The sequence below is a fragment of the Equus quagga genome, chromosome 1, assembly GCF_021613505.1.
Source record: "Equus quagga isolate Etosha38 chromosome 1, UCLA_HA_Equagga_1.0, whole genome shotgun sequence".
Lineage (NCBI taxonomy): Eukaryota > Metazoa > Chordata > Mammalia > Perissodactyla > Equidae > Equus > Equus quagga.
This window is the reverse complement of record NC_060267.1, coordinates 146,048,248-146,074,329: the sequence shown is the minus strand read 5'-3', so window position 1 is coordinate 146,074,329 and position 26,082 is coordinate 146,048,248. Positions and strand designations below refer to the sequence as shown.

Below are 26,082 nucleotides of genomic sequence, written 5' to 3'. Positions count from 1 at the left end.
TCTAAGTTACAGATTTAACATGACTCATGGGCATTGGCTAACAGGATGGCCAGCTGGTCAGGAATTTAGAAAGAACAAGATTAGAAGATTGGCAACAAGGAGGTCTAGGGGAAAGATGGACTTCCTGCAACATATATAGTGTAAAGATATTCACGTCCCACATAACTGCTTATCCAAGAGCATCTGTTGTAGATGAGACTCTCAGTAATCAGGAGGACAAGATGACCCGACCTATGGACATCAGGTGGCCTCTTCATCAGATACTGTGGCACTTGGTCAACAGACCCATTTACAAGGTGGCCATGGTGACAGGGAAGGAGACTGCGCATGGGCTCAACAACACAGACTTGCCCTCAGCAAGGTGATCTGGCTACTGACAGCATTTTCTTTGTGGGAGGGATTTTAACCACAAATTCAAAACTTTTCATAGACCTAAGTTGATGCAGGTTGTTATTTCCTCTTAGAGCTCTGATAGTTTGTGTCTTTCAAGAAATTTGTCCATTTCACCTCAGTTGTTAAATTTATTGGCATTAAGTTGTTCATAATATTCATTACATATTATCCTTTCAATATCTGTAAAAACTGTAGTGATGTCACCTCTCTCATTCCTGATATTGGTAATTTGGGTCTTCTCTCTTTTTTTGCTTATCAGTTTGACTAGAGGCTTAACATCTGTATAGATTTTTCTCAAAGAATCAGTTTTTGGTTTCATTGATTTTCCTTGTTGTCTTTTGTCTACTATTTCATTAATTTCTACTCTGGTCATTAATATTTCTTTTCTTCTGTTTACTTCAAGTTCAAACTACTCTTTTTTCTTTTAAGATTGGCACCTGAAGTTCAAAGAACTGAGAAACCTTGCTAAAATGAAACAGCTTCCATTACCATCTATTTATGTGAACGTATTTTCTCAACACATACCTAAAAAAATAAAAGGAAAGAAATAAATAAAATTGATGCTGATTAGTAATAAGTAGTAATCACTCAAGTACATGTGACAAAAAAAGCTCGATAAATCTCACTAAGGGATTTATTTTAAGCAAACAAAATTATTATAATAAATATTTAACAACAACAACAAAAAAAGATTGGCACCTGAGCTAACAACTATTGCCAATCTTTTTCTTTTTCCCTGCTTTTTCTCCCCAAATCCCCCCAGTACATAGTTGTATATTCTAGTTGTGAGTGCCTCTGGTTGTGCTATGTGGGACTCCACCTCAGCATGGCCTGATGAGCAGTGCCATGTCTGTGCCTAGGATTGGAACCAGTGAAACCCTAGGCTTCTGAAGCGGAGCACGCGAACTTAACCATTCGGCCACGGGGCTGGCCCCTTTCTATTTCTTAAGATAGAAGCTGAGATCATTGACTTGAGACTGTTCTTTTGTAACACTGGTCTTTATATTTCCCTAAGTCCTGCCGTTGAGTGCCCAAACTGTTTGTTCAGAAGTGGTGTTGAGCCCAGAAATGACACCATTTCCAGGGGGACCAGCCAAACACCTGGTAATTGGACCCCTTTCAACATGTTGGGGAAGGTTATTTGCCTTTACAGGAGTAAACACCTATCATGGGTCTGGATTTGCCTCCCCTGCCTGCCCCATTTCTGCTAGCACCATCAGTTTATGGACCTGAAAAATGCCTTATCCATTGCCACGATAAGTCATATGACACTGCTTTCATCTAAGGGACACATTTTTGACAAATAAAGTGTGACAGTGGCCTCACACTCTTAGAATTCCTGGTCTTATGACATGCCCTATCATCCAGAAAGAGCTGGCTTGGTAGAACAGTGGATTGCCCTGTTTAAGTCTCAGTTTATAAGCCTTAAATGAGTAGCCAGTAAATGGTGCCATCTCCCTCATAACCAGAAGGCCGGGAGTTTAGCAGACATGATCCAAGCAAAGGCTTTGAATGTGCTTGTGCAGTTGGGTGGGCTCATGCCTTCATCTTGCCATTCTGATCTTGGATAGGTAAGTACAAAAGTGAGGGCTCAGACCTGTGTCAGGTCACCAACCTTGCTCTAAGGCCACCTTCTCCACATAGCTCCTAATCTATGTACATGACTTACCAAGGCATATGTTGGCTGCCATTACCATGAAACTCATTACCATGAAGAGCACATGTCCTGGGTAGCTTACTGGTGGCAGGAAGATGAGAGATACATGGAATAGATTTGAACCCAAGCTGCAGCCTGGAACAAAGTTCAGCTGAGTCCAACATAGACCAGCCGAACACCAGCTAATCTGTAGAGATATAAACAAGAAATAAATGCTTACTGTTGTCTGCCACTGATATTTTGGGGTTGTTTGTTACACAGCATTTTTGTGGCAACAGCTAACTGAGACCCTAGGTATGGCCATGTGTTTAAGTTATGGGTAATAGGATGTAAGAGGAAGTGACATGTGCAACTTTTAGTTCACGACCTTAACAGAAAGGTGTGTGCCCTCTACTTTCCCTACCCACTTCATGCTGCAGGAATGTGGGTGTGGTGGTGGGAGCTAGAAGCCTCATGTTGAGGATGCAGACACAGGATGGGAAGGGCCTGGGACATTTACACTATGGAGCTGAACTATCAGCGCAGGACTGCTTACATTAAGACTTTTATATCAGGGAGATACAAATTTCTATTTTGGCTATTGTTACAGCAGGAATGCTAGCACCCTAATACAGTTTGGGTTTTCTGTCACTAGCAACCAAGAAGTCCTAACTGACAAAATGGGCTTGTTGCAAGCCCCCTGCAGTGCTCACACAACCACAGTCCCATTGTGTCCACTGATGGTCTCCTCCTTGCTCTGCCATGGGTCCTGCCCACTTTGCTGCTGAACCCTGGGCCCCTGGTCTGCCTTGGTCTCCCTTTCCTGCTCCAGTGCTAACTGTGAGGGTGTATCTGGCTTCACTGAAGGTCTAGCTGCAACTGGACACTTTTATGTGCCTGCCCTATAGTTTAACGCACAGAACAGAGCAGGGATGCACATCTATTCACCCTATAGCTCAGAGGTGCAAAGACAATGTAGCTTCTTTGTTTTCCATAATCTAATCTTTCCCACAAGTCCCTGCCCTGCTGGGTGGGAAGGGGGAGATTTAGGCTTGTCAGTAAACAATATATTAGATTCTTTCTGTTCTAATAGTGCCTTTGGGGGTAACTTGGTCTCTCTTAAGTAAATGTTGCTTCTCAGGTCCTGTTCCTGTCCCCCTTTATCTTGTCAAGATGGTGTTTGGGAGTGTGGGAAAGGAGAGGCTCAAATGTGACCTTGTGGTAGCCCTTGTACTGTCCTCTGATTCTGCCATGAAATACCTGGCCCAATCCCTGTGTTCCTAAAATCACCTGCTGAGATGCAGTGGGGCTCATCGGGCCTCTGGAGTGTGATGCCAGCACCTAGAGCTGAAGTCCGTGGTCTCAACCATTTGCCTTCTACCACAAAGTTCTACTTCTCAGCCTTTTCATCCCAACTCTCTGTACAGGTCTCTACAATACTTCCTCATACCTTCATGGGGCACAAGGAAGCTTTTGATCTCCTGTAGATCAAACATAGGCTATGAGGGACTGGACATGGTATCTAGGTGTTCATTGGCCTAGACTCTGCCCTCCATCACTGCTGCATTCCTGTTCCCACAGTATGTTGGACACGATGCAAAGCCAAGTGCAAGGCTTCTGCTAGCGGCCTGTAGTGTCTCCCACGCCATACCTGGGGGAGCAGTCCACAAGCCTCTGATGTTCTTGGGTTCTGCAGAGTTTCCATATCTGTCTTGGATGTTTCTATAGTTATCCCTAGTCAAGATTTGGATGGGTTGGGGAGGATGGACAGGGGGAAATGAGGACCCGGGAGCCTGCCTGCCCTCCCTGCTTTCCCTCATCTGTTTCTCCTGTCCATACGCCTGCAGATAGGAAAAAACAAGTGTTACTTTTATTTCCTCTTCCTTTTCTTTAGGGCAGTGACACTTATGGTGTGAACATTACAGGTAGGAGGGGTTTCATCCCTACAGTATAGGAGGAACATCATGATTTGAGTGAGTAAGGCATGGCTTTTGATATGAGGGCTGCAGGACAACCGTGAACCATGGCCTTCCAACGACAATCATATTAATGGTCCATCCCTTGAATTTTATTCCTGTTAAAAAGTGAAGACCCTTCACCGGCATGCTTTGTGCAAACATCCCAGTTGCTGGTTCTACTCTCCTGCCCTCAGAAGGTTCTTCAAATCTTCACAGTGCAAATTCCTTCCCTACCCTTTCTACATGCAGGGGTTGTGGCCCTAAGAGCCATTCTTTCCCCCCAGGCAATTTGTGGGCATACTTATCCCCTCGCAGTAGATTTTCTACAGCCTGGTTACTTAATCTAGAAGAACACCATGTTTGTATGTGCCCATGCACACACACATACTTCACCCTCCAAGGGGTCCTTGGCATTACAAATTTCCTTCCTTCCAAGGTCTTCCTGCTAGGTGAAATATTAATAACACACCATACCCACCATATGCACACACGTTAACAGGTGAAATTACCCAACTCCACATTGAGAAGACAAAGGTTTTTTCAAGTTGCAACAGTCTGTATAGCTTTAAGTTCTGTAGACTGACTCAGTGCTTGTGCAATATGCAGAGTTACTTCCTCTGTTTTCCTGCTTTCAGTCCCTGTCCCAAGGCTTATGAGGTGCATAAGAAGACCCATTACAGCACCAACTATTCTATAATAGTTACCACAAGGCTAGCAAAACTTTAAAATTATTTTTCTCTCTAGGATTTCGGCAGGTTAAACTCTTGGGTAGGTCACTCTGTAGGACACTTTTATGTAATTCTGTGTAAGGAGTCAATGTGGGCTTTATTATCCTCCTGTCCAACAAGACGATCTATGGGAGGATGGCATGCGGAGGTGGGGGTGCTAAGTGGGTTAGCACTTACCTAAGAGAGACCAAGTTACCCCCAAAAGACTGAACCAGAAGAATCTGATAATATAACAACTTCTCTGTCTGCTGGATAGGGTGACCAGAGCTTAGACTCCACTCAAAGGTCATGGTCTGCGGCCATTCACCAGGAAGTAACACCCGTTCTGGAGCCCAGGTCCCTCTGGACAACGGAAGACAATCTCCTATTTAGGCAGACTGCTCACAGCCGTGCAGGTGGAGAATAGTTCATAACGTCTGTGCACTGCACTTGATAGGGCACTTTTGCCCCCATTTCTTGAAATTTCCAACTCAGTGCCCAGGCAGGCAGGGGCCTCAATTTTGAAGACTTCAAACCTGAATTCACTTGTTCACGTAGGGTGCTAAAGGCAAACAAGGCTTCACAAGTCACTGAGAATCAAAGAGAAAGCCTTTATTTCCTGAATCAGATTTTGCAGTAAGAAATTAGGCAGTGCCATGGGCAGCAATGGTATGCTGTGAATGATATCATGCACATGGTGGCTGAAACCCGTTTTTCCTGAGGAAGCAGACCTGAGTCAGACATACGATAGAAACTGTTGCTCAACCCCCATCTCCATAATGCTTTCTTACTCTAGTCCCACCAACTAATAAATAACAGCTATCACTTATTGAGCACTTATAACAAGCCAGGTACTGTGCTAAGCATTTCCAGGAATTTTTGGAGGCAAGTTTCTTAACCTTTCTGAGTTTGTTTCCTCATTTGTAAAACTGGCATAAAAACCTCACAGGCCAATTTTACCGGCTACATGAGGTATTTACATCCCTCCGAACATTTCCTAGCACATTATAAGCACTTAAATCTAATTGTTGCTGTGAAGATTTTAGTGGGCTTTTTATCTGAATTTATGTTATATGAAACCAGGTTTTAAATTCCATGCTGTCTGAATCTATTCAATTCCCGAGTTCAGAGAGTGAGGGATACCAAGTTATGAGAAGATAAATATGAGCATTCAGTTCTTGAGTTTAGATTGTGAGAGATATCTGTATTTTTTAACGTTTTTTACAAACTACACCCACCCCTTAGAGATTCTGATACACCTGCCTGAGGTTGAGAATTAAATGGTATATACATTCTTGCAAACTTTCCTAAAAAGGAGAAAAATGCAGCTCTTCATAAATTTCCAGATTGTCGTCATGCTGGCAGGGCTTAAGGTGGGCAAAACAAAAACCCAAATCCAAACACAAATCTCTACAAAAACCCTTCACTTCCTTTCTAGTGATAGGATATCCCCTACTCCTCACGGGTGACCCACAACCTAATCTGAAATACAGAAGATTCACAAAAAGACAAGACTATGGGTACACGGCAGCACAGGCTAAGTGCCCAGAAGTGGTCTGGCTGAGGTGCTAAGTGTACATGACTTCCCCCAGGGCCGGAACAATCTCGGAAAAAGCATTGTGAGGGGGAGGGGAGGGTGGACCAGCAGCTGAACCTGGCAGAGCCAGTAAGACTTGGACAGGTGGAGGAGAAGAAAAGTGGCATTCCTGGGAGGAGGAGCGGCCTGAACAAAGGGGCAAAGGGAGGCACAGTGTAACCAGGTTGAAGAGAGTGTTGGAAGTCCCCTCAGTTTCAGTGAAGGGAAGAGCAGTGTGGGGTACCACAAACAATAGTACTGCCTGAGACATGAGGAACCAAACTTTAAATTATGAAATGTACTTTAAAATAGCACATAAACATATATGAATAGTTGAGCACTTGTGCACCCATCATCAGGTTAAGAAATAGAACACGACCTGAATCATAAATCTCCCGTGTGCCCTACCCTGGCTGCCTCCTCTCCTTTCCCCTAGAGCTAATCAGCAAATTGAATTTTTTTGTTTCCTTGCTCTTCTTAAGTATCTAACACAAAAGTTTATTTAATTGTGCCTACTTTTGACCTTTGTGAGTGCAACCATACTGTATATATTCTTCTGTTACTTTGTTTCTTTCTTTTTTTGAGGAAGATTAGCCCTGAGCCAGCATCTGCTGTCAGTCCTCCTCTTTTTGCTGAGGAAGAGTGGTCCTGAGCTAACATCCATGCCCATCTTCCTCTACTTTATATGTGGGACGACTGCCACAGCATGGCTTGCCAAGTGGTGCCATGTCCGCACCTGGGATCCGAACCAGCAAACTCTGGGCGCTGAAGTAGAATGTGCACACTTAACCGCTGCGCCACTGGGCTGGCCCCGCATTACTTTGTTTCTATCAGCATTGTTTTGAGATTTATTGAGTTAGTTTACATAGCTGTAATAGGTACATTTCCACTACTGTATAGTATCCAATGTATGAATATTTTTATATTTCATTTGGGCGGTTTCCTTTGTTTATTTAGCTATTACAAAACATGCTGATATAGCTATTCTTGTAAATATTACTTGGAATATATGTATGCAAGTTTATTTAGGGTATATACTTGGGAGTGGAAGTGGGCTATAGGGGAAGCACATGTTCTCCTTTCCTAGGTAATACCAACTTGCTTTCCAGAGGTTGTATCAACTGACATTCCAACTAGCAGACTAGTTAAGTTCCTGCACTCTGCTTTGGTGGCCTGTGGTTTGCTGGTTTGGATCCCCAGGGCGGACCTACACGCCACTTACCAAGCTGTGCTGTGGCAAGTATATATAAAATAGAGGAAGATGGGCACAGGGCCAATCTTCCTCAAAAAAAAAAAAAGCAAAACTAAAATGAGATACCATTTCACTCTCAACAGATAGGAGAAATTTAAAAACCAGAGAATACTAAGTGTTGCCCAAAATGAGCTACAGAAACTAGTCTGCTAGTTGGAATGTCAGTTGATGCAACCTCTGGAAAGCAAGTTGGTATTACCTAGGAAAGGAGAACATGTGCTTCCCCTATAGCCCACTTCCACTCCCAAGTATATACCCTAAATAAACTTGCATACATATATTCCAAGTAATATTTACAAGAATAGCTATATCAGCATGTTTTGTAATAGCTAAATAAACAAAGGAAACCGCCCAAATGAAATATAAAAATATTCATACATTGGATACTATACAGTAGTGGAAATGTACCTATTACAGCTATGTAAACTAACTCAATAAATCTCAAAACAATGCTGATAGAAACAAAGTAATGCGGGGCCAGCCCAGTGGCGCAGCGGTTAAGTGTGCACATTCTACTTCAGCGCCCAGAGTTTGCTGGTTCGGATCCCAGGTGCGGACATGGCACCACTTGGCAAGCCATGCTGTGGCAGTCGTCCCACATATAAAGTAGAGGAAGATGGGCATGGATGTTAGCTCAGGACCACTCTTCCTCAGCAAAAAGAGGAGGACTGACAGCAGATGCTGGCTCAGGGCTAATCTTCCTCAAAAAAAGAAAGAAACAAAGTAACAGAAGAATATATACAGTATGGTTGCACTCACAAAGGTCAAAAGTAGGCACAATTAAATAAACTTTTGTGTTAGATACTTAAGAAGAGCAAGGAAACAAAAAAATTCAATTTGCTGATTAGCTCTAGGGGAAAGGAGAGGAGGCAGCCAGGGTAGGGCACACGGGAGATTTATGATTCAGGTCGTGTTCTATTTCTTAACCTGATGATGGGTGCACAAGTGCTCAACTATTCATATATGTTTATGTGCTATTTTAAAGTACATTTCATAATTTAAAGTTTGGTTCCTCATGTCTCAGGCAGTACTATTGTTTGTGGTACCCCACACTGCTCTTCCCTTCACTGAAACTGAGGGGACTTCCAACACTCTCTTCAACCTGGTTACACTGTGCCTCCCTTTGCCCCTTTGTTCAGGCCGCTCCTCCTCCCAGGAATGCCACTTTTCTTCTCCTCCACCTGTCCAAGTCTTACTGGCTCTGCCAGGTTCAGCTGCTGGTCCACCCTCCCCTCCCCCTCACAATGCTTTTTCCGAGATTGTTCCGGCCCTGGGGGAAGTCATGTACACTTAGCACCTCAGCCAGACCACTTCTGGGCACTTAGCCTGTGCTGCCGTGTACCCATAGTCTTGTCTTTTTGTGAATCTTCTGTATTTCAGATTAGGTTGTGGGTCACCCGTGAGGAGTAGGGGATATCCTATCACTAGAAAGGAAGTGAAGGGTTTTTGTAGAGATTTGTGTTTGGATTTGGGTTTTTGTTTTGCCCACCTTAAGCCCTGCCAGCATGACGACAATCTGGAAATTTATGAAGAGCTGCATTTTTCTCCTTTTTAGGAAAGTTTGCAAGAATGTATATACCATTTAATTCTCAACCTCAGGCAGGTGTATCAGAATCTCTAAGGGGTGGGTGTAGTTTGTAAAAAACGTTAAAAAATACAGATATCTCTCACAATCTAAACTCAAGAACTGAATGCTCATATTTATCTTCTCATAACTTGGTATCCCACAACCTGGCCAGCCCCTTAATTTGCATTTTCTTGATTATTAATACAGCAGTGGGTTATGTTTATAGGCCCCCAAAATATTTTTGTGGAATTGACTTTAATGAATTGCTTTAAAGAGTTTACACTGTTAATATTATATAGCATTGGAATATTTTCTCCTTATAGTTCAAACAATACATGTAAAACAAATGTATATTGCACTTCCATCTATCTCCCAGACCTTATTCTATATATTTACATACATGTACATTACGACCTGAATGTTTGTGTCTCCCCTAAATCCATACATGAAAATCCCAACCCCCAATGTGATAATATTTGGAGGTAGGGCCTTTGGGAGGTAATTAGGTCACGAAGGTGGTGCCCTCATGAATGGGATTAGTGCCTTTGGAAGCTCTCCGCCCTCTGCCATATTAGGATACAATGAAAAGATGGCTCTCTATAAGCCAGGAAGCAGACCCTCACCAGACACCAGATCTGCCAGCATCTTGATCTTGGACTTCCCAGACTCCAGAACTATGAGGAAAAATGTTTGTTGTTTAGGCCACCCAGACTATGGGAATTTGTTATGGTAACCTGAAGTAAGTCAATGTAGAAATCTAACTTACCTACAACTTGCTTGTTTACCTTAATTATAGATCATTTTGTTCCAGAATGGACAGATCTACTTCATTCTTTCTGAATGAAAGAATTTCATAGTATGGGTGAACCATAACTTTACTAGTCCTCCTTAATTTTTTTTTAAAGATTTTATTTTTTCCCTTTTTCTCCCCAAAGCCCCCCAGTACATAATTCTATATTCTTAGTTGTGGGTCCTTCCAGTTGTGGCATGTGGGATGCCGCCTCAGCATGGCTTGACGAGCAGTGACATGTCGTTGCCCTGGATTCGAACTGACGAAACACTGGGCTGCCGCAGCAGAGCGCGCAAACTCAACCACTCAGCCACAGGGTGAATTTTTTTGAACAGAAAATATTTGGATTGGTAAACCCAAAATGCACCAAAGAGTATATCCTTCTTACGCCCCTTCCTCAACAAGTCAGTAGCTCTAGCCTGGAGGCAATCAAAGTTAGCAGTTGCAGCAGAGTGGCTAGATGTTCACTAATCCCATTTCTTCTTACTGAGCATACAGGAAGCCATGTCCTAGTTTCCTTGACTTAGGCTGGGGTCAGACAACCGGGTCTGATCAATACAACATGGGAAGAAGTAAGAGACACAACTTTCAGTGCTGACCAGCTTTTGTGGTGTTCTCTTTTAGCTAACCAGATGGCTGAATGGAGAGGGTCCAGTGGAAGACTCCAAGGAGGCCCTAGAAGATGGTAGTGCCCACTAGACGAAAGGAGCCAAAATCTGATTCTCTGCTTGGAGGAGAAGGACCAGAGACATCTGTGCTGGACTTCATGTGTATGAGAAAGAAGGTTTTGGGTTAAACCAGCCAGATTTCTGGGTTGCTACTTCAGCTAGCATTAATTACACTACACACAAGTTTCTTATGGATCCTAAGATGTTCCACATAGTATGTACAAGCAATGACCAGTCCTCTATCCATGGACACGTAGGTTATTTCCAATTTTTTCCTATTACAAGAATGCTACAATATACATCATAATGAAGTAGGTTTTTAGACACATTAAACCTTTAAGAGATAGCATTTGAAAAGTAGCAGTCATGTAGGAACCTGCTCCACCTCAACCAAATATTTCCCAGCTTTTGCTCAACTCAGCTTGAGCTCATCAAGTTGGCATGGTGCCAGCCTGAAGCTACTCTCTGGTTCAGAATCCAGCTTGATGCTGAGCCCCTCCTCTCTGCAAGGACTGATTTTTTTGTTTCCCATGATAACCTTTGCAGCTACCTATTTCTTACAGGCTCCAAGCGACTGTCGCCTTGGACATTCATTTTCTGGGTTTGTCAAGATGTCAGCTTCTCCCCAGGCTCCAGACTCCTAACTTGTCCACGCTCCTCTACTCTCACACTCCATCTATTTAATCAACACCATGCTTAGGGAGCCAGCCCCATGGCCGAGTGGTTAAGTTCATACGCTCTGTTTCAGCGGCCCAGGGTTTTCCTGGTTCGGATCCTGGGGCAGACATGGCACCACTGGTCAGGCCCCACTGAGGCGGCGTCCCACATGCCACAACTAGAAGGACCCACAACTAAAATATACAACTATATACTGGGGGGGATTTGGGGAGAAAAAGCAGGAAAAAAAAAAAGAAGATTGGCAACAGTTGTTAGCTCAGGTGCCAATCTTTAAAAACAAAAACACCATACCTGAATATATGCCTGTGCAGGGCACTATTCCAGGCACAAGACAAGAAGTACCTGTATGTGAGGTATGGGTGTTGTTCCCTCTTCTAATGCGATAACATTGCACTATATGCGAATGTAAGGGATGGATGAAGGGAAGAGATTCCAGCAGTCTACAGCTGGTCCTGGCATAGACACGAAACTGCTGAGAAAATCAGCTTATAACAGAGGCACAAAATTGCGCTTTTCTTTATATTCAGGTTTCTCATATAGGGTATACATTAATTTATATATTTCAAAAGCTTTCTTTCATTAAAGGAGCCTATAAAACTTGAATTATTACAGATCTAATTTCCACTTCAAGACATCACCAGTCTTGAAATCAGTCTTTTTTCCTCTACCCTGCTGGTGCTAAAAGCAAAGCACAATGCAGGTCAGTTGCTTAAGAGCAACAGAGAAAGAAGGGGAAGCATGAACACACTTTCCCTCCTGGCTTTTCAGTCCAGACAGTGCTTCCCAACTTTTGGGTTTACATGCTGCGGCAGCTGCTGTCTATACATGGTTCACATTCTTTGGGCCTACTCTGAAGTTTGCTTTCAGAGTGTCCGAGTATACGAGAGGACTGCCTGCGTCTCTTCCTGAGTGCCTTCTCTGACTTTAAGAACACGCTCTTCCCAGCACTGAGCTGGGAACAAGTGCAGGGGCATTAACACTCTAAAGAGTTCTAAAGGAGTTGGTGGGTAAATACCTCAGCTTCCTTGCCTCTTAGTGGGATAATTCTGAGGTGTGTCCATTTCTCAGATGATTCACAGCAGGACTGAGCCAAGAGTACTCCTCATCAAGGCACCCTTTAATGACTTTCCTTCCTACCCTGTCTCACTTCTCCACTCCTTCCGAGTGCCTCTTGGGGTCACCTCCTAAATATATGATTTGCATCCAAACCCTGGTTTCAGAGACTGATTTTGGGAGCAACCCAAACTAAGACAAGGACGCCTTTGACAATGTGAGGAAAAACAAGGTTCCTCTCCCCAGGAAAATATGTCACACTTTCAAGAAACTTAGGTAGGATTTGATGAAATTTTGATACTAGGGCCAGGGTTCCACAATCACCCTAACTTCCCTTTTCCCCTCAAACCCTAAAAGATTACCGAGGGAGCCATATACAAGGACCAGCCTTACTTTATCAAAGTAAGGCTAACAGGAATCAAAGCATTACTTTATTAATAGCGTCAAAAGTGCCTAAAACTCCTTTTACCTGTTTAAAATACTCTGCATGGTGGGCTCCCTCTCAGTTTTCTCAGAGAGGTCTTCTCCAAACTCCCTAACTATTCGCTATGACAGTGTACTGGCATTTCCCTGCACGATGCTTGGTAACGTAATTACTTATCTACATATTTGCTTAGTATTCACCGTTTCTCTACTAGACTATATGCTCCATGAAAACAGGAACTAAGTTGCTTTGTTTCCCACTGTATACCAAGTGTTTATGACAGCGTTCCTGCATGGAATATACTCCAGAAGCTGAGAAAGAGGTCGAAGTTTGGGCTTCTGGCCTCCAACAGCTACCAATTCCTTGCTCATGAAAAACATGAGATCTTAACCCCTATCAGGCCACATGGAGAAAGCCCAGGAGACAGGCGGAAAAAAGTGACCAGATCTGCAGAGTAGGCTCTGGCTCAACTAAACCATCAAGCTACGTGAGTGGAGGAGGTAGAGGAGAACTCATTAAGGAATGTATAGTGACCCTGTCCACCAAGAATGTGGGTCAACTTACATCTTGAATTTTCACTGTTAGGTTAGTAGCTCCTTTTCACTGAGGAAAGGAAAGAGAGGAAGGAGGAAGGTGGCCAAAATCTCTCCCAAAAGTATATACTAAACTGCATGTAATTTTAAGGGAGTGAAAAAAAACCCAAAAACCCTCCCCGCCTCGCCCCCCACCCCACAACAGACCTTCTGAAATCTGTCCATGGCCCACGTAGGCCAACAATCCCAGATTAAGAATCTCTGGTTTATGGATCTTTCTATTGGTACAAACCTTGAGATCTCTAAGCTTTACCATCAGATTTAGTTCCTCTCTGATATTTTTGATCCCCATCCCTCTTCTCCCTGCAAAAAGAAAAAGGCAACACATGGCAGTAAAGAAGGTGTCAGTAGTAACGGCTGAAACCAATTTCTAGAGTCAAGGCCGTTGAAACGAGCGAAAGCCTCGTGGCCAAATCTCATTTGGTTAATGGCCCACGCCGCGTCCGCGGAAAAAGCCTAACTTTCCCCCAAGACAGAAGTTCCTTTGAGCTCCAGACCCGAGGTTGACAGTGTCCAGAACTCCCACCCTGCCCAATAAGATTACAGAGAGGGCCGCGACCCGCGCTGCAGAGAGAACTTCCGCCTTGAAAAAAGTGTCGTCACGGGGCAAGCTTCCGGTAGCACTCCGTCCCGTAGCCCAAGGCCTTTTATCCTAGTTGGCAGTTGTCCACACCCCAAGGCTACCCCACCCAGCTTCTCCTTCGGCCTTCTCCACACCCTGCGGTGCCGTTTGCACGTCTCGAGGGTGTGACGGTTACGCCGTGAGGAAGGACGAAACGAATACCGTACTGGCAACCTTCAAAGACTGGAGCCCCGGCACGGAGAAACACGCTGAGAGCCTGGAGACGGGACTAAGTTCTGACTGACGTCCACACACACCCATTGTCTTTCTGATTCCTTCTCAAACAAACCAATGAATGCGACGACAGAGACCGCAACGTGCCCCCGCCGCCAGAAGTGGCTCCGCCCCTCCGCGCGGCCACCCTTTGGTCGCCATGCTTAGTGTGGCTTCCGCCTCTCTGCTACATTAGGCTCTTCTCTGGCTTTCTGATACCCTCGCTGAACTTCTTCCTAAGCATTGCTCTCCTTCCACTGTCAACTTCCACCTTCTCCAGCTTCTTGCTTGCTCGCTGCTAATCTAGCCACACTTGAGATGGCGGCAGGAGGCGGGGCCGAGGCGGGGCCTGCCCGGCGCGGTGACGTCAGCGCGCTGCGTGTCGGCAGGTGGAGGGAGAAGGGAAAGTTTGGCCCGTGCGTGGGGCTGGGGTGGAGGGCGGGACAGAGGGGCTGGGCCGAGGCGAAGCTACTGTCGCTTCTGCAGCGGAGGCCGAGGCCGGGACCTAAGCTGGGCCGGGGAGTGCCGGTCGCGGAGGAGCAGGAGGCGAGGTCTGCCGGAGCTTCGAGCCCCCGCTGCTCTGCCGCGCGGTGACCCCGCGCCCGGGCGCCGTCCGACCCGTGGCTGTTCCCGAGGCGGTTGGTGGGGGCGCGGCGGCAGCGGTTGGGGGTGGGGAGAGGCGCGGCGAGGAGAAGAGAGAGGTCAGTGAGTTTGAGGGAGGACTGAGAGCCTTGCCGCCGTCATGTCCGAGGACTCGAGCGCCCTGCCCTGGTCCATCAACAGGGACGATTACGAGCTGCAGGAGGTGATCGGTGAGAGCTGGCGCCGCTGAGGGGGGAGGTGCCGCGCTGGGCGGCGGGTGACACGCGGGAACGTGGGGACCCGCGGGAGCTCCGGGAGCACAGGACCCACAGACGTTCATGGGAGCTCATGAGCCCGGGGGTGTGGAGGGCGCGTGGGTGAGGCTCCGGGGTTGTGCAGCGCGTGCAAGGCGGGGAGGGGATTTTGAGTGGCGCGCTGTGAAGCGGGGCGGGGTGGGGTTTGAGGGGCTCCTGAGAGATTTGCGTAGTGACAGATGTTTGAACCTGAGCAACAGATGTGTCTGGGAGAGGAAAAAAAGTGCAGGCATGGGACAGGCCTCGACGAGGCTGTGCGAGAAATGGGATTTTGGAGTTGTGGGCACAGCCGCCTATTTGGGGGATTGTGGGATAGGGTGCCTTAGTTCATTCCCGCATCCGTGCGAAAACCCTTGAGTGCCCACGAAGTGCCAGACTTTGCTGGGGTGGAGCTGGGGATCCTCTCCAGATGAAGCTGCAGGTACCACTCTGAACGACGTAGACACAACTTCTGACTGCTTGGAACTGACTTTCTAGTCAGGGAGGTAGACATTAAATAAGTACATAAATAAAAAGAATTACAGGTTTTGGCAAGGGCTAGGAAGGAAATAAGATGTTCTGATAGAGAGTAACCTGGAGACCTAGTTAGGGTGATTTCACGAGAAATTCTTTTTCTGAGGCGTCGACATTTAAGTTGAGCACTGAAGGATGAGTCGTCTTGATGAGAAGGAGTCCTACCAGCCTAGGGAGGATTTTTCCCTTTTGAGGGATGAGGAAATGCAAAGGCCCCCAGGAGGAGAAGACCTTAAAGTGTTTTAGGACCTGAAGGAAGACTGGTAAGGATAGAAAGGTCAGGGAGGGGCCAGACTAGGGACCTTCCCAGCCCTGGTGAGGATTTTGGAATTATGAGTGTTACTGGAGGGCTTCAAGCAGGGACATGGCATGATCTGATGCATGTGGCTGCTGTGTGTGGCATGGATTTTAAGGCGGTCCAGGAATACCAGTTGGCAGAGAGCAAAACTTGCACAAACATGGATTGTAATTCTCTGAGAGGCCCAGTGGTTGGGGGAGGCTGGGGAATGAGGATGAGGGCAGTATTTGTTGGATAACAATAATCCAGTGACTAGAAATCAAAAGGGGGTGTTTAGCTAAACAGAAGCTCAATCCAACTGACATGAGCAGACCCCTGTGTATTGGAGGAAGGAGATTGTCTGCTTTGCTAGATCAGCATCCTGTCCTGAAATTAGTTTTATAACAAAGACTGGCTGAAAACTCAGCTGCCCTGGGGCTGTGAGTGTTTATTGCACCGTCTGTTTTAGAGAAACTTTGTCATATTTCTCTTTTTGACTTTACTTGCCTCTTGTTTCAAAACAAATCTGGGCTAAGTTTTATCTGAAAGACATCACGTCTTCTTTTTCCTTAAGCTGTTTCATGGACATGTGTCCTTGCTACACCCTGGGTCTTTGACATGCACTGGTTGGTTTTAAAGACAGCTAGCTAGGTCTCTGTCCTTTTTTTTTGGTGAGGAAGATTGGCCCTGAGCTAACATCTGTTGCTAATCTTTCTATGTTTTTTGTATGTGGTACACCAGCACAGCATGGCTTGATGAGGGGTGTGTAGGTCTGCACCTGGGATCTGAACCCACAAACCCCAGGCTACTGAAGTGGAGTGTGTGAACTTAACCACTATGCCACCAGGCCAGCCCCTAGATCTCTGTCTTGATTGATTGCTTCTGGGTCCCTCAGTCAGAGTTTTATATTGAAGAAATGGATTAAGTGAGAGATTCCAAAATGATGTCCTAAAAGTAAAGGAAGGGGGTTCCTGTCATTGTTTAAGAAGAGGAATTTTGCCTTCTTTTCTGGTAAGGTGTTCATCTTTCTAGGGTGAAGAGGATGATCATGGGCATTCCTAGTGCCTTTGTTAGTAAGGTGGCATAGTGCTCTGGAGATTTAGAGACCTATTAATTTGGTGTCCTCAGACCAGTACAGTGTCTGTGGACGGGCAAAAGGGAATCTCAATTCTCTGGGATAGGGTTAGTCTTCATCTCATTTTCAGAGTGGTTCATGGATAAAAGGTTAAGAACTCCAATGTGATTTGACCACTTTATTTTTTAAAATAACTTTACTGAGGTATAATTTAATACCAGAAAATTCACCCATTTTTAAGTATAAAATTCAGTGATTTTTAGTAAATTTACTGTATCATGAGCCAATGAGCATAATCCAGTTTTAGAATATTTTCATCTCCCCAGTGAGATCCCTTGTGCCTGTTTACAGTTAATCTCTGTCCCACCCCTACTCCAGGCAACCACAAATCTACTTTCCGTCTCTATAGATAGATTTGCCTTTTCTGGACATTTTATATAAATGGGATCATATGTGGTCTTTTGTGTTTGACTTCTTTCACTTAGCATAATATATTTTTCATTTTTTAAAACAATTTTTTGAGGTATAATTTATATACCATAAAATCCGCCTGTTTTAAGTGTACAATTCTATAGTTTTTTAGTAAATTTACAGAGTTATTCTATCATCACCACAATCCAATTTTAGAACATTTCCATCATTCCAAAAAGATGCCTCATGTCCATTTGTAGTCACTCCCTGTTCCCACCCCCTGCCACAGGCAAATGCAAATCTACTTTCTGTCTTTATAAATTTGCTTTTTCTGGACGTTTTGTATAAATATAATAATATAATGCATGATCCTTTGCATTTGGTTTCTTTTACTTGGCATAATATTTTTTGAGGTTTATCCATGTTGTAGCTTGTATTAGTGCATTATCCCTTTTTGTTGGACACCACTTGATGGATATTGGGTGGTTTCTGCTTTTTGGCTGTTTGGAATAATGCTACTTTGAGCATTCACATCAGATCTTCATGTGAACATGTTTCATTTTTCTTAAGTGGAATTGGTGGGAATTTGTTGTCTTTTTGATTCTGGCCATCCTAGTGGGTGTGAAGAGGTATCTCATTGTGGTTTTATTTTGCGTTTCCCTAATGACTGATGATGGTGAGCATCTTTTCATGTCTTTATTTATTAGCTTTTCATATCTCTACTTTGGTGAAATGTCTGTTCAAACTTTTTGCCCATTTGGTTTGCCCATTGGGTTGTTTTCTTATTGAGGTATAGGGGTGTGTGTGTATGTATTCATTCTGGATATGAGTCTTTTACCTGATAGATGATTTCAAATATTTTCTCCCAGTCTGTAGCTTGTCTTTTTGTTTTCTTACTGCTGTCTTTTAAAGCACAAAAGTTTTGAATTTTGTTAGAGTTTAGTTTATCACTTTTTTGTTTTATTGATTGTACTTTTGGTGTTGTAGCTAAGAAATCTTTACTCACCCAACATCACAAAGATTTTTTTCCTTTGTTTTCTTCCAAGTGTTATAGTTTTAGCTTTTACATTTAGGTCTCTGATACATTTTGAGTTAATTTTTCTGTATGGAGTAAGGTAAGGTGAACCATCTTGTTTTACAGATGAAGACACTGTGACATAGAAGGGTAAAATGACTTGTCTATTAGAGAGCTAAGGAGTGGCAGGGCCAATACGGTGTCCAGTTCTCCTGTTGCCTAATTAAGGATCCTTATTCCTGCATTTGCATTTGATTGGTTTTTGAATATAAACTGGAAGATATGGTCATAGTCCTACAGATTAAAGGAAATATCCTGGCAGTGAAAAAATCTGATAGGAGCAGATATTTTGTAGATAACCCTTTTGGATGGAGTAGGATTTGTTCTTTTTTGTGTATCCTATTTTTTATTTTTTAAATGTTCTCCCTCTCATTACTAAGTTCCTGAAAGTTCCTAAGATCCTTCCACTCTGTTCTTCAAACTCTCTCTCATCCCATCATTTCCTTGAACCGCAGCCTAGTATGAGTAGCAAGGCTCAATAAAGCAGTGTATTCTTATTCTAATTTTGCTTCCATATCGAAATGTTTGGAATACAGTATTTTGTAATAAGCTGTAGTTTTCAAAATGAATCTTTGTGATTTCTTCAGATTATACTCAATTTTTTCCGGAAACAAATGATTGGAGTCCAGAAAAAAAGGTTGGGGGGGGGTCATTTGAATTTTCTGTTTTCAAAGGATTTTATTTTAAGGCAGTGATATAAGGGTGTCTCCTTGCTCATCAAAGCACATACATTTATTTGAATTGTAATTTTTTTCACATGTACTACTTAGCACTACAGCATGCGCTGCATAACGACGTTTTCGTCGGTGGTGGACCTCATTTATGACAGTGCTCCCATAAGATTAGTACCATGTAGCGTAGATGTGGAGGAGGCTGTACCATCTAGGTTTGTGTAAGTTCACTCCATGATGTTCACACAACACCGAAATTGCCCAGTGGTGCGTTTCGCAGAACGTATCTGCGTCATTAAGTGACACATGACTATAATATTTGTGGGGTTCGTTTCTTCCATTCTGTTTTGCTCTCTCTCTTTCTGGTGAAATCCTATAGAGTAGAGAAAATTCTTTTCCTAGAACATAATAAAAACATACAGATTGGGAATTCAGTGGACTTCCTTTTAAAGAATTGTGTCATCTTAAACGTGCTTTGGCAAGATTTGAAGTTCTTTAAGGATGATTACTTATAAAAGATGTTAGTATTATTCCCACTGTTAATCATTCATCTTTTCAGTGTTTTGAGGCTCCTTCCTTACCCCTATTATCGTATTACACTTTCTGACCAGGTGTTGTACTATATTTGACATGCGTCAAAGCAACTGTAAGAGTAAGGACTTTGGGGTTAGAATGACCTGGTTCAAATCCTGACTTTACGTAAACTCTTACTACCTATGTGATCTTAAGCAATTTATGTAACTGGTTTTAGTGTCAGCTTTTTATCTGTAAAATGGCGATAATGGTACCTGTGTCGTTGGGGCTGTTATGTGGATTAAGTGTAATTGTTTATAAAAAGTGTTTTGCTTGTATCAAATGCTCCGTAAAATGGTGGTGGTTGTTATTTCTGCCTTTCTTGTTTTCTCCTTCTCCTTGTCCTTGTATTTCCTAATTTTTGTTATTACCATGAAATATGAAATACTATGCAATTTGAAATCTTGTAACATTGAAGTATTTTGACTCTGTTGTAATGCTTATTGGAACATCGCTGCATCTTTTTTTTTCTTACTTCCAGATCTCATTCAAGTTTAGATGGATTTAGGGATTTATGTTGGACAGATAGTACAGCTGTGTAAGGGCCTGCCACCCCTGGTATTGCCCACAATACACTATGATGGCAAAGTGGGAAACCAGCCTGTCAACGGCTGTGCCATTTGGCTTTTATTGTTATGCGTCTTGAAAAATCTCGGTAAATATTTACTGTTTACCTCAGACTAGGTTTAGAAAATTGTTCTTTAAGATCTGTTTTTAGTAAGGTATGATTCACCTAGCTTTGACATTTTGGTGAAGGAAACTCACTAGCTTTATTCTCTACTTTCCCCCTCTCCTTTTTTGTTTTTATTAATTATTCACAAGCCACACTTTTTTTTTTAAGATTTTATTTTCCCTTTTTCTCCCCAAAGCCCCCTGGTACATAGTTGTGTATTTTCAATTGTGGGTCCTTCTAGTTGTGGCATGTGGGATGCTGCCTCAGCATGGCTTGATGAGTGGTGCATTGTCAGTGCCCAGGATCTGAACCGGTGAAACCCTGGGCCGCCAAAGTGGAGCACGCGAACTTAACCACTCGGCCACGGGGCCGGCCCCAGGCCACACATTTTGATGTCTAAAGTAGTGGTTTCCAAATTCTGGTTCCAGGATCCCACCTCTAACCCCTCTATAAATGTGAAGGACATTGTGCTCTATCAATAGAGTGATGCTTAATGGTTAGTTTACAGTATTTTCTCCCTCTGATTGGGAGACTTAGCTATGGTGACATTTTCAAGAAGGCCAGCATTGGGCCAACCCACCTCAGAGGGTTCTATCAAATAGGGATTGTATTTGGCTGCATGTAGTGGAAAACAAAAACTAGTGACTTAATAAAATACTTTTTCCCCTGTTTATATAGCAAGAAAGCTGGAGTGGCAGCCTATGTGCCATGAGGCACCCAGGCTCCTAGTTTTTTCACTCCATCACACTTAGCACTTGACTCTCATTCTCATAGTTGCAAGATAGTTGTTCCACCTCTAGCCTCAATCCAGGCTGGGATAATATGGCAAAAGGACAAAAGCACATGACAACTCAGTTGGCTCCCTTTCAAAGGGCTTTTTTCCTGGAAAGAAAACTCACTGACTTCCATTTCTTTTTTATTGGCCAGAACTGTGTAATTTGGCCCTTTGCAAGGGAGGCTGTGAAATGAAGCTGGGCACATTATTACTTCACATAATAGGTCGAAGTTACCTTATTAAAGAAGTGAAAATTGTATTTTGGATAGGCAACTAACAATGTTGGCCTCAGAGTTTTTTTTTTTTTAATTAAAATAGTTAAATAAGACATGGCAAATAAATAATTTAACCTGACACATAGTAATCAGTTAATGTTAGCTTTAATCTGAAGAGGCAGTTGCCTACCAATTAAGAGCATGATGTTGAAACATCGTGCAGTTCTGGTTTCTAGGCCTTACTCTGCCTCTTATTAATTTATGACCTAAATCTTACTTTTGCTTATGTTGCTTTTCTTACTTGCTTTGTAAGATCAATAATACCTAACTCATGGGATTATTGTGAGGATTAGATGAACGAAAGAAATGCTAGTAAAGAAAGTGCTCAGCATAGTACTTGGCACACAGAGTAAGTGTTCAATAAACGTTAATGCCCACGATGGTAATAGTGAGGTAATGCCCATGAAGACTGGGCTATTTTTTTGTTTGTTCTGCCCTAAGCGAGTAATTTTTTTCCTTGAAAATATATGCCACTACTTAATTGATTAATCTATTCAGCAGATATTTATTAGATTTCCCCTTATGTATCAAGCACTGTTCTGGATGCTAAAGATACAGCAGTGAAGCAGACAGATAGGAATCCCTGCTTTTATGGAGTTTATAATGTAGTGGTGGTGAAGGACAAAGATAAAGCAGGGGTAGGGGTTGAGGACTGCTAGGGACAGAGATGAGTTTTAAATAGGTCAGGGAAAGCCTCACTGAGAAGGTGACATTTAAGGAAAGACCTGAAGGAGGTGAAGAAGTAAATGTTGTGGTTATCTCCAAGAAGTTTGTTCTGAGCAGAGGGAACAGCAGGAGCAAAGGCCCTGAAGTAGAAGCATGCTGAAGTGACTAAGAAATAAGGAGGTGAGAGTGGGTAGAGTGGAGTGAAACAGAGGGTGAAAGGCAGATGGGTGAAGAGATCAAAAGAGTAAGGCGGTAGGGGTGTGTGGTCCTGACCATCAGACTGTGTGAGGCCTCCTCGTAAGTCATTGTGGGTGCTTGGCTTTTGCTTTGAGGAGGATTAAAAATCATTGCAGGGGTTTGAACAGAGGATGAATATGCTCTGATTTATGTTTTAAAGGATAACTTGGGCTGCTATGTGGAGAATAGTTTTGTAAGCGTGCAAGGGCAGAAGGAGAGGTTATCCAGGGGAAACAGGTAGTAGTGGAGGTGGTGAGAAGCAGTCAGATGCTGGATATAACATATTTAGAAGTTAGAGATATGCCATTGGATTAGATGTGAGAAGATTCCAAGACTTTTAGCTGGAGCATCCGGAAGGATGGAGTTACCATCCGTTGAGATGGGAGATCACAGAGTGAACAGGAGAGAGGGGTGATTCATTGCAAAACCATAAGGCTGCCTGAATAATTACTCAAAGCATATGGCAATGTGTCTTTATTTTCATCTTTGTGTGGAGCAAATAGCATGATTTTTATGATGATGACTATTCTTACAGCTGTTTCACCAGTTCTTGGAGCTTTAATTTTCAAGATGACTGTGACAAAAGGCCTTATTTAGAAAACGGTTTATGAAATTGTAAGTTCCTGTATTTTCCATGGTTCAGGTGACAATGCCTTAGTCATCTTTCAGAATGAACAGTCTGGGCTAGCTCTTTAGTAAATGCAGAACCTTACTAAAAATACTTAAAAACAAACCTTTAGAGTATATATCTGTTATAGTGGTGGCTGACCAAAATTTTGGGTGAAATATCTTCAGTTGATTTGGTTCATTTGATTTATTTTTTCTTCACAGTCAGGGATAATACCCATTTTTTTTACTTTCTGTTCAATGTCTGTGTCTAGTAAAGCCGAGAGAGAGTCTGAAAATTTTTTTAGTCCCCCTCATGCCTTTGGGCAGCTCCTTTTCTGTCTCGAAAGATGAAGTTACCCAGTTTGAAGGATTTCAGGAGAAAGCTCATTCATATTTTTGCACATGAATCCTTTCTTATGTGTAGTGTACACTAACACTGCAGTTAAAGAGCTAACTAGGAGAGGACAGAGCAAGGGTGGAAGAAATGAGGAACATAGGGAATGGTGCATCAAGGATGCACAACAGTGTAAAATAGTGCAAGTCTGAATTAGGATATTTTATTGGAAATTGTTTTACATTTTCCGTTATATTCATATTAGGCCAATGCTCAGTAGGGGACATTAGAGCAGTAGCTTTCGCACTTTGACTAAACCATTCCTAAGAGACACCTTTTACACATTTGCATGTGTATTTATACTGAAGTAAAAGTTTTACCAAATAACATTTACTGTTACCATGTGCAATGCATATGATGTTTTCTGTTTGATTTTATTTCCTTTAAGAAAAATGATGGTTGAAACCCAGTAAATTGACTTGTAGTTTGAAAAATTCCACAGGAAGGAACCTGGTTTAAAGAAGAGATGAAATATTTTTAAAGTTTGTATCTCTAATCTTATATTTTTAAATTCTTGCAAAAAATTGGTAGTTAAAATAATTATATTTTTTTAGATATTCTTCCCTATCCTTGTATTCACATTATTAGTTGCTGTCTTCTGTGAAGTGAAGTTTTTTCTAATGAAAGATAGAACATCATTGGCTATTTTGAATTAGTGGTGTTGGAAATAAAGAGTTTTTATTGCATAACCATAATCCTTTATGTTAGTACCTTAAAATATTTTTTGATTGCTGAATAGTATTTTGGCATTTGTTTTGGGAAGATCATATGAAGATCAATGAAAGTGATTATTAGCATAGAAGAATTAGAGCCTGAAATTCTCTTTTTATCATCAGATGTGGGCAACGTTAACAACTTGTCTTTTGGCCATTTGTTAAATCACAGCAGAATTTAATATCTTGCTCCTAGGGAGATTTGTTTATTAAGTGAGTGAATCTTTGGGTGAAAGAAAAGTACTTTAGTATATAAACAATTATGATTGATAATACCTTGGTTTAGTGTTTCATTATTAGTGACGTTAATTCTCTGGACTAGTGACTAGGAATTAATAACAACTAAACTTAAAATCAGACATTCCTATATCTATATTTTTAACCCCAGCATTGTTTTGATTTATGTGGACATGTTATTAGTATGCTTAAAGCTAGTATTTCAGGTTTTGTGTATATAAGATAATCAATTTTGGATTATTTAGGGGTAGAATAAGTGGTTTGAGAATTAATAATAGTTAAAAAGAATACCCATAGGTAGTACATTTGTGAAAATTAAAATGATAAAGAATCAGGCAGCATATTTACATATTAGCTCTGGGACCACAGGTACTCTGTAGAGGCCACATTGTATCTTCCGTGACTTGAGAATGCCTCTCATCTTAGCCAGACAGGTATGTGACCTGAGTGATTAACTTCCTTCCTCTCTGACATTTCCCAGAGTGGGGCAGCAGCAACCTCTCACTGAAAGCAAAGAGAGAGTTAAGTTTTCTTCAGGGTTTATACGCAGAAGGAATTAGGGGAGGAAGGGATGGGAGAGGGAGGAAATAATGGCAAGTACTAACCTTCTGCCCAACTCTGACCTGTACTCATTTGCAGAATAAAGAGAGCCCAGCCAAGAAGCAAACTGCAAACTATTCAAATTGTAGCATGTTGGATCATTTTTATCAAGCCATATGTTAGTGTTCCTAAATTATTGTCAAAATAGTTCAAGTATACTAGTATTAGATGATGTTGAATGGTGAACTTGTTCTTGAATATCAGATTTTATTTTGAATTTTGCATTATATGAGTTTTGTGCAGAGTTTTTACTTAGTTTGTTATAATTGTGATTTGGGTTAAGCCATGTCAGTGTTGACTGTGGCTGTGTATGTGTGAGATTAATCAGGAATTTCAAATAGACTTAAATGTAACAAATACATCTGTTGAATTATATAGTTATATATGTAAATTGTTTTCAATTTTGTATGTTTGTAGCACATTATTATTAGAAACTTGGTGACATACTAGGAGAGTTTTCTTTTTGTTTTGGGAAAATTACCCCTGAGCTAGCATCCACCGCCAATCCTCTTTTTGCTGAGGAAGATTGGCCTTGAGCTAACATCTGTGCCCATCTTCCTCTGCTTTATATGTGGGATGCCCGCCACAGCATGGCTTGATAAGCAGTGCCTAGGTCTGCACCCGGAATCCAAACTTCTGAACCCCAGGCTGCCAAAGCAGAGTGCACAAACTTAACTGCTGCACCACCAGGCCAGCCCTCTGAAGAGATTTTTTTAATAACAGCTTTATTGAGATATAATTCACTTACCGTAAAATTTGCCCTTTTAAAGTGTGCAATTCAGTATGTTCACAGAGTTGTGCCACTGTCACCACTATCTAATTCTAGAACATTTTCGTAACTCCACAAAGAAACTCCATATCCATTAGCAGCACTCCCCATTCCTCCCTTCCTGTAGTTCCTGGCAACCACTAATCTACTTTCTGCTTCTATAGATTTGCCTATTCTGGATATTTGATAGAAATGGCCATACTATATATGGCCTGGTGTGTCTGGCATATTTACTTAGCATGTTTTCAAGGCTCATCCATGTTGTAGCATGTATCAGTACTTCATTGCTTTTTATTGCTGAGTAATATTCCATTGTATGGATATCCCACATTTTCTTAATCTGTTCATTAGTTGGTAGACATTTGAGTTGTTTCTACTTTTTGGCTCTAATGAGTAATACTGTGGTGAACATCTGTGTGCAGGTATTTACATGTACATGTTTTCTCTTCTCTTGGGTATATACCTAGGAGTGGAAATACTGGGTCATATGGTAAATCTATGTTTAACATTTTG

General features: G+C 42.4%; 1 protein-coding gene and 1 long non-coding RNA gene across 3 annotated transcripts in view; one reads left to right on the top strand and one right to left on the bottom strand.

Moving 5' to 3' along the window:
• Positions 1–637: 637 nt before the first annotated feature.
• Positions 638–14,145, bottom strand: LOC124238183 (uncharacterized). The gene is made up of 4 exons (XR_006888254.1): positions 13,855–14,145; positions 13,528–13,598; positions 2,063–2,237; positions 638–918 (listed from the first exon to the last, which is right to left on the bottom strand). It is a non-coding gene; the product is annotated as an uncharacterized LOC124238183 (long non-coding RNA).
• Positions 14,146–14,547: 402 nt separating this feature from the next.
• The window catches only part of OXSR1 (oxidative stress responsive kinase 1), a 90,225-nt gene continuing 78,690 nt past the window's right edge, over positions 14,548–26,082 (top strand). For both annotated transcript variants that reach the window (XM_046669384.1, XM_046669375.1), the window contains exon 1: positions 14,548–14,942. In XM_046669384.1, the coding sequence (XP_046525340.1) occupies positions 14,873–14,942 (70 nt within the window). In that variant the 5' untranslated portion in view covers positions 14,548–14,872. The remainder of the gene's footprint in view (positions 14,943–26,082) is intronic.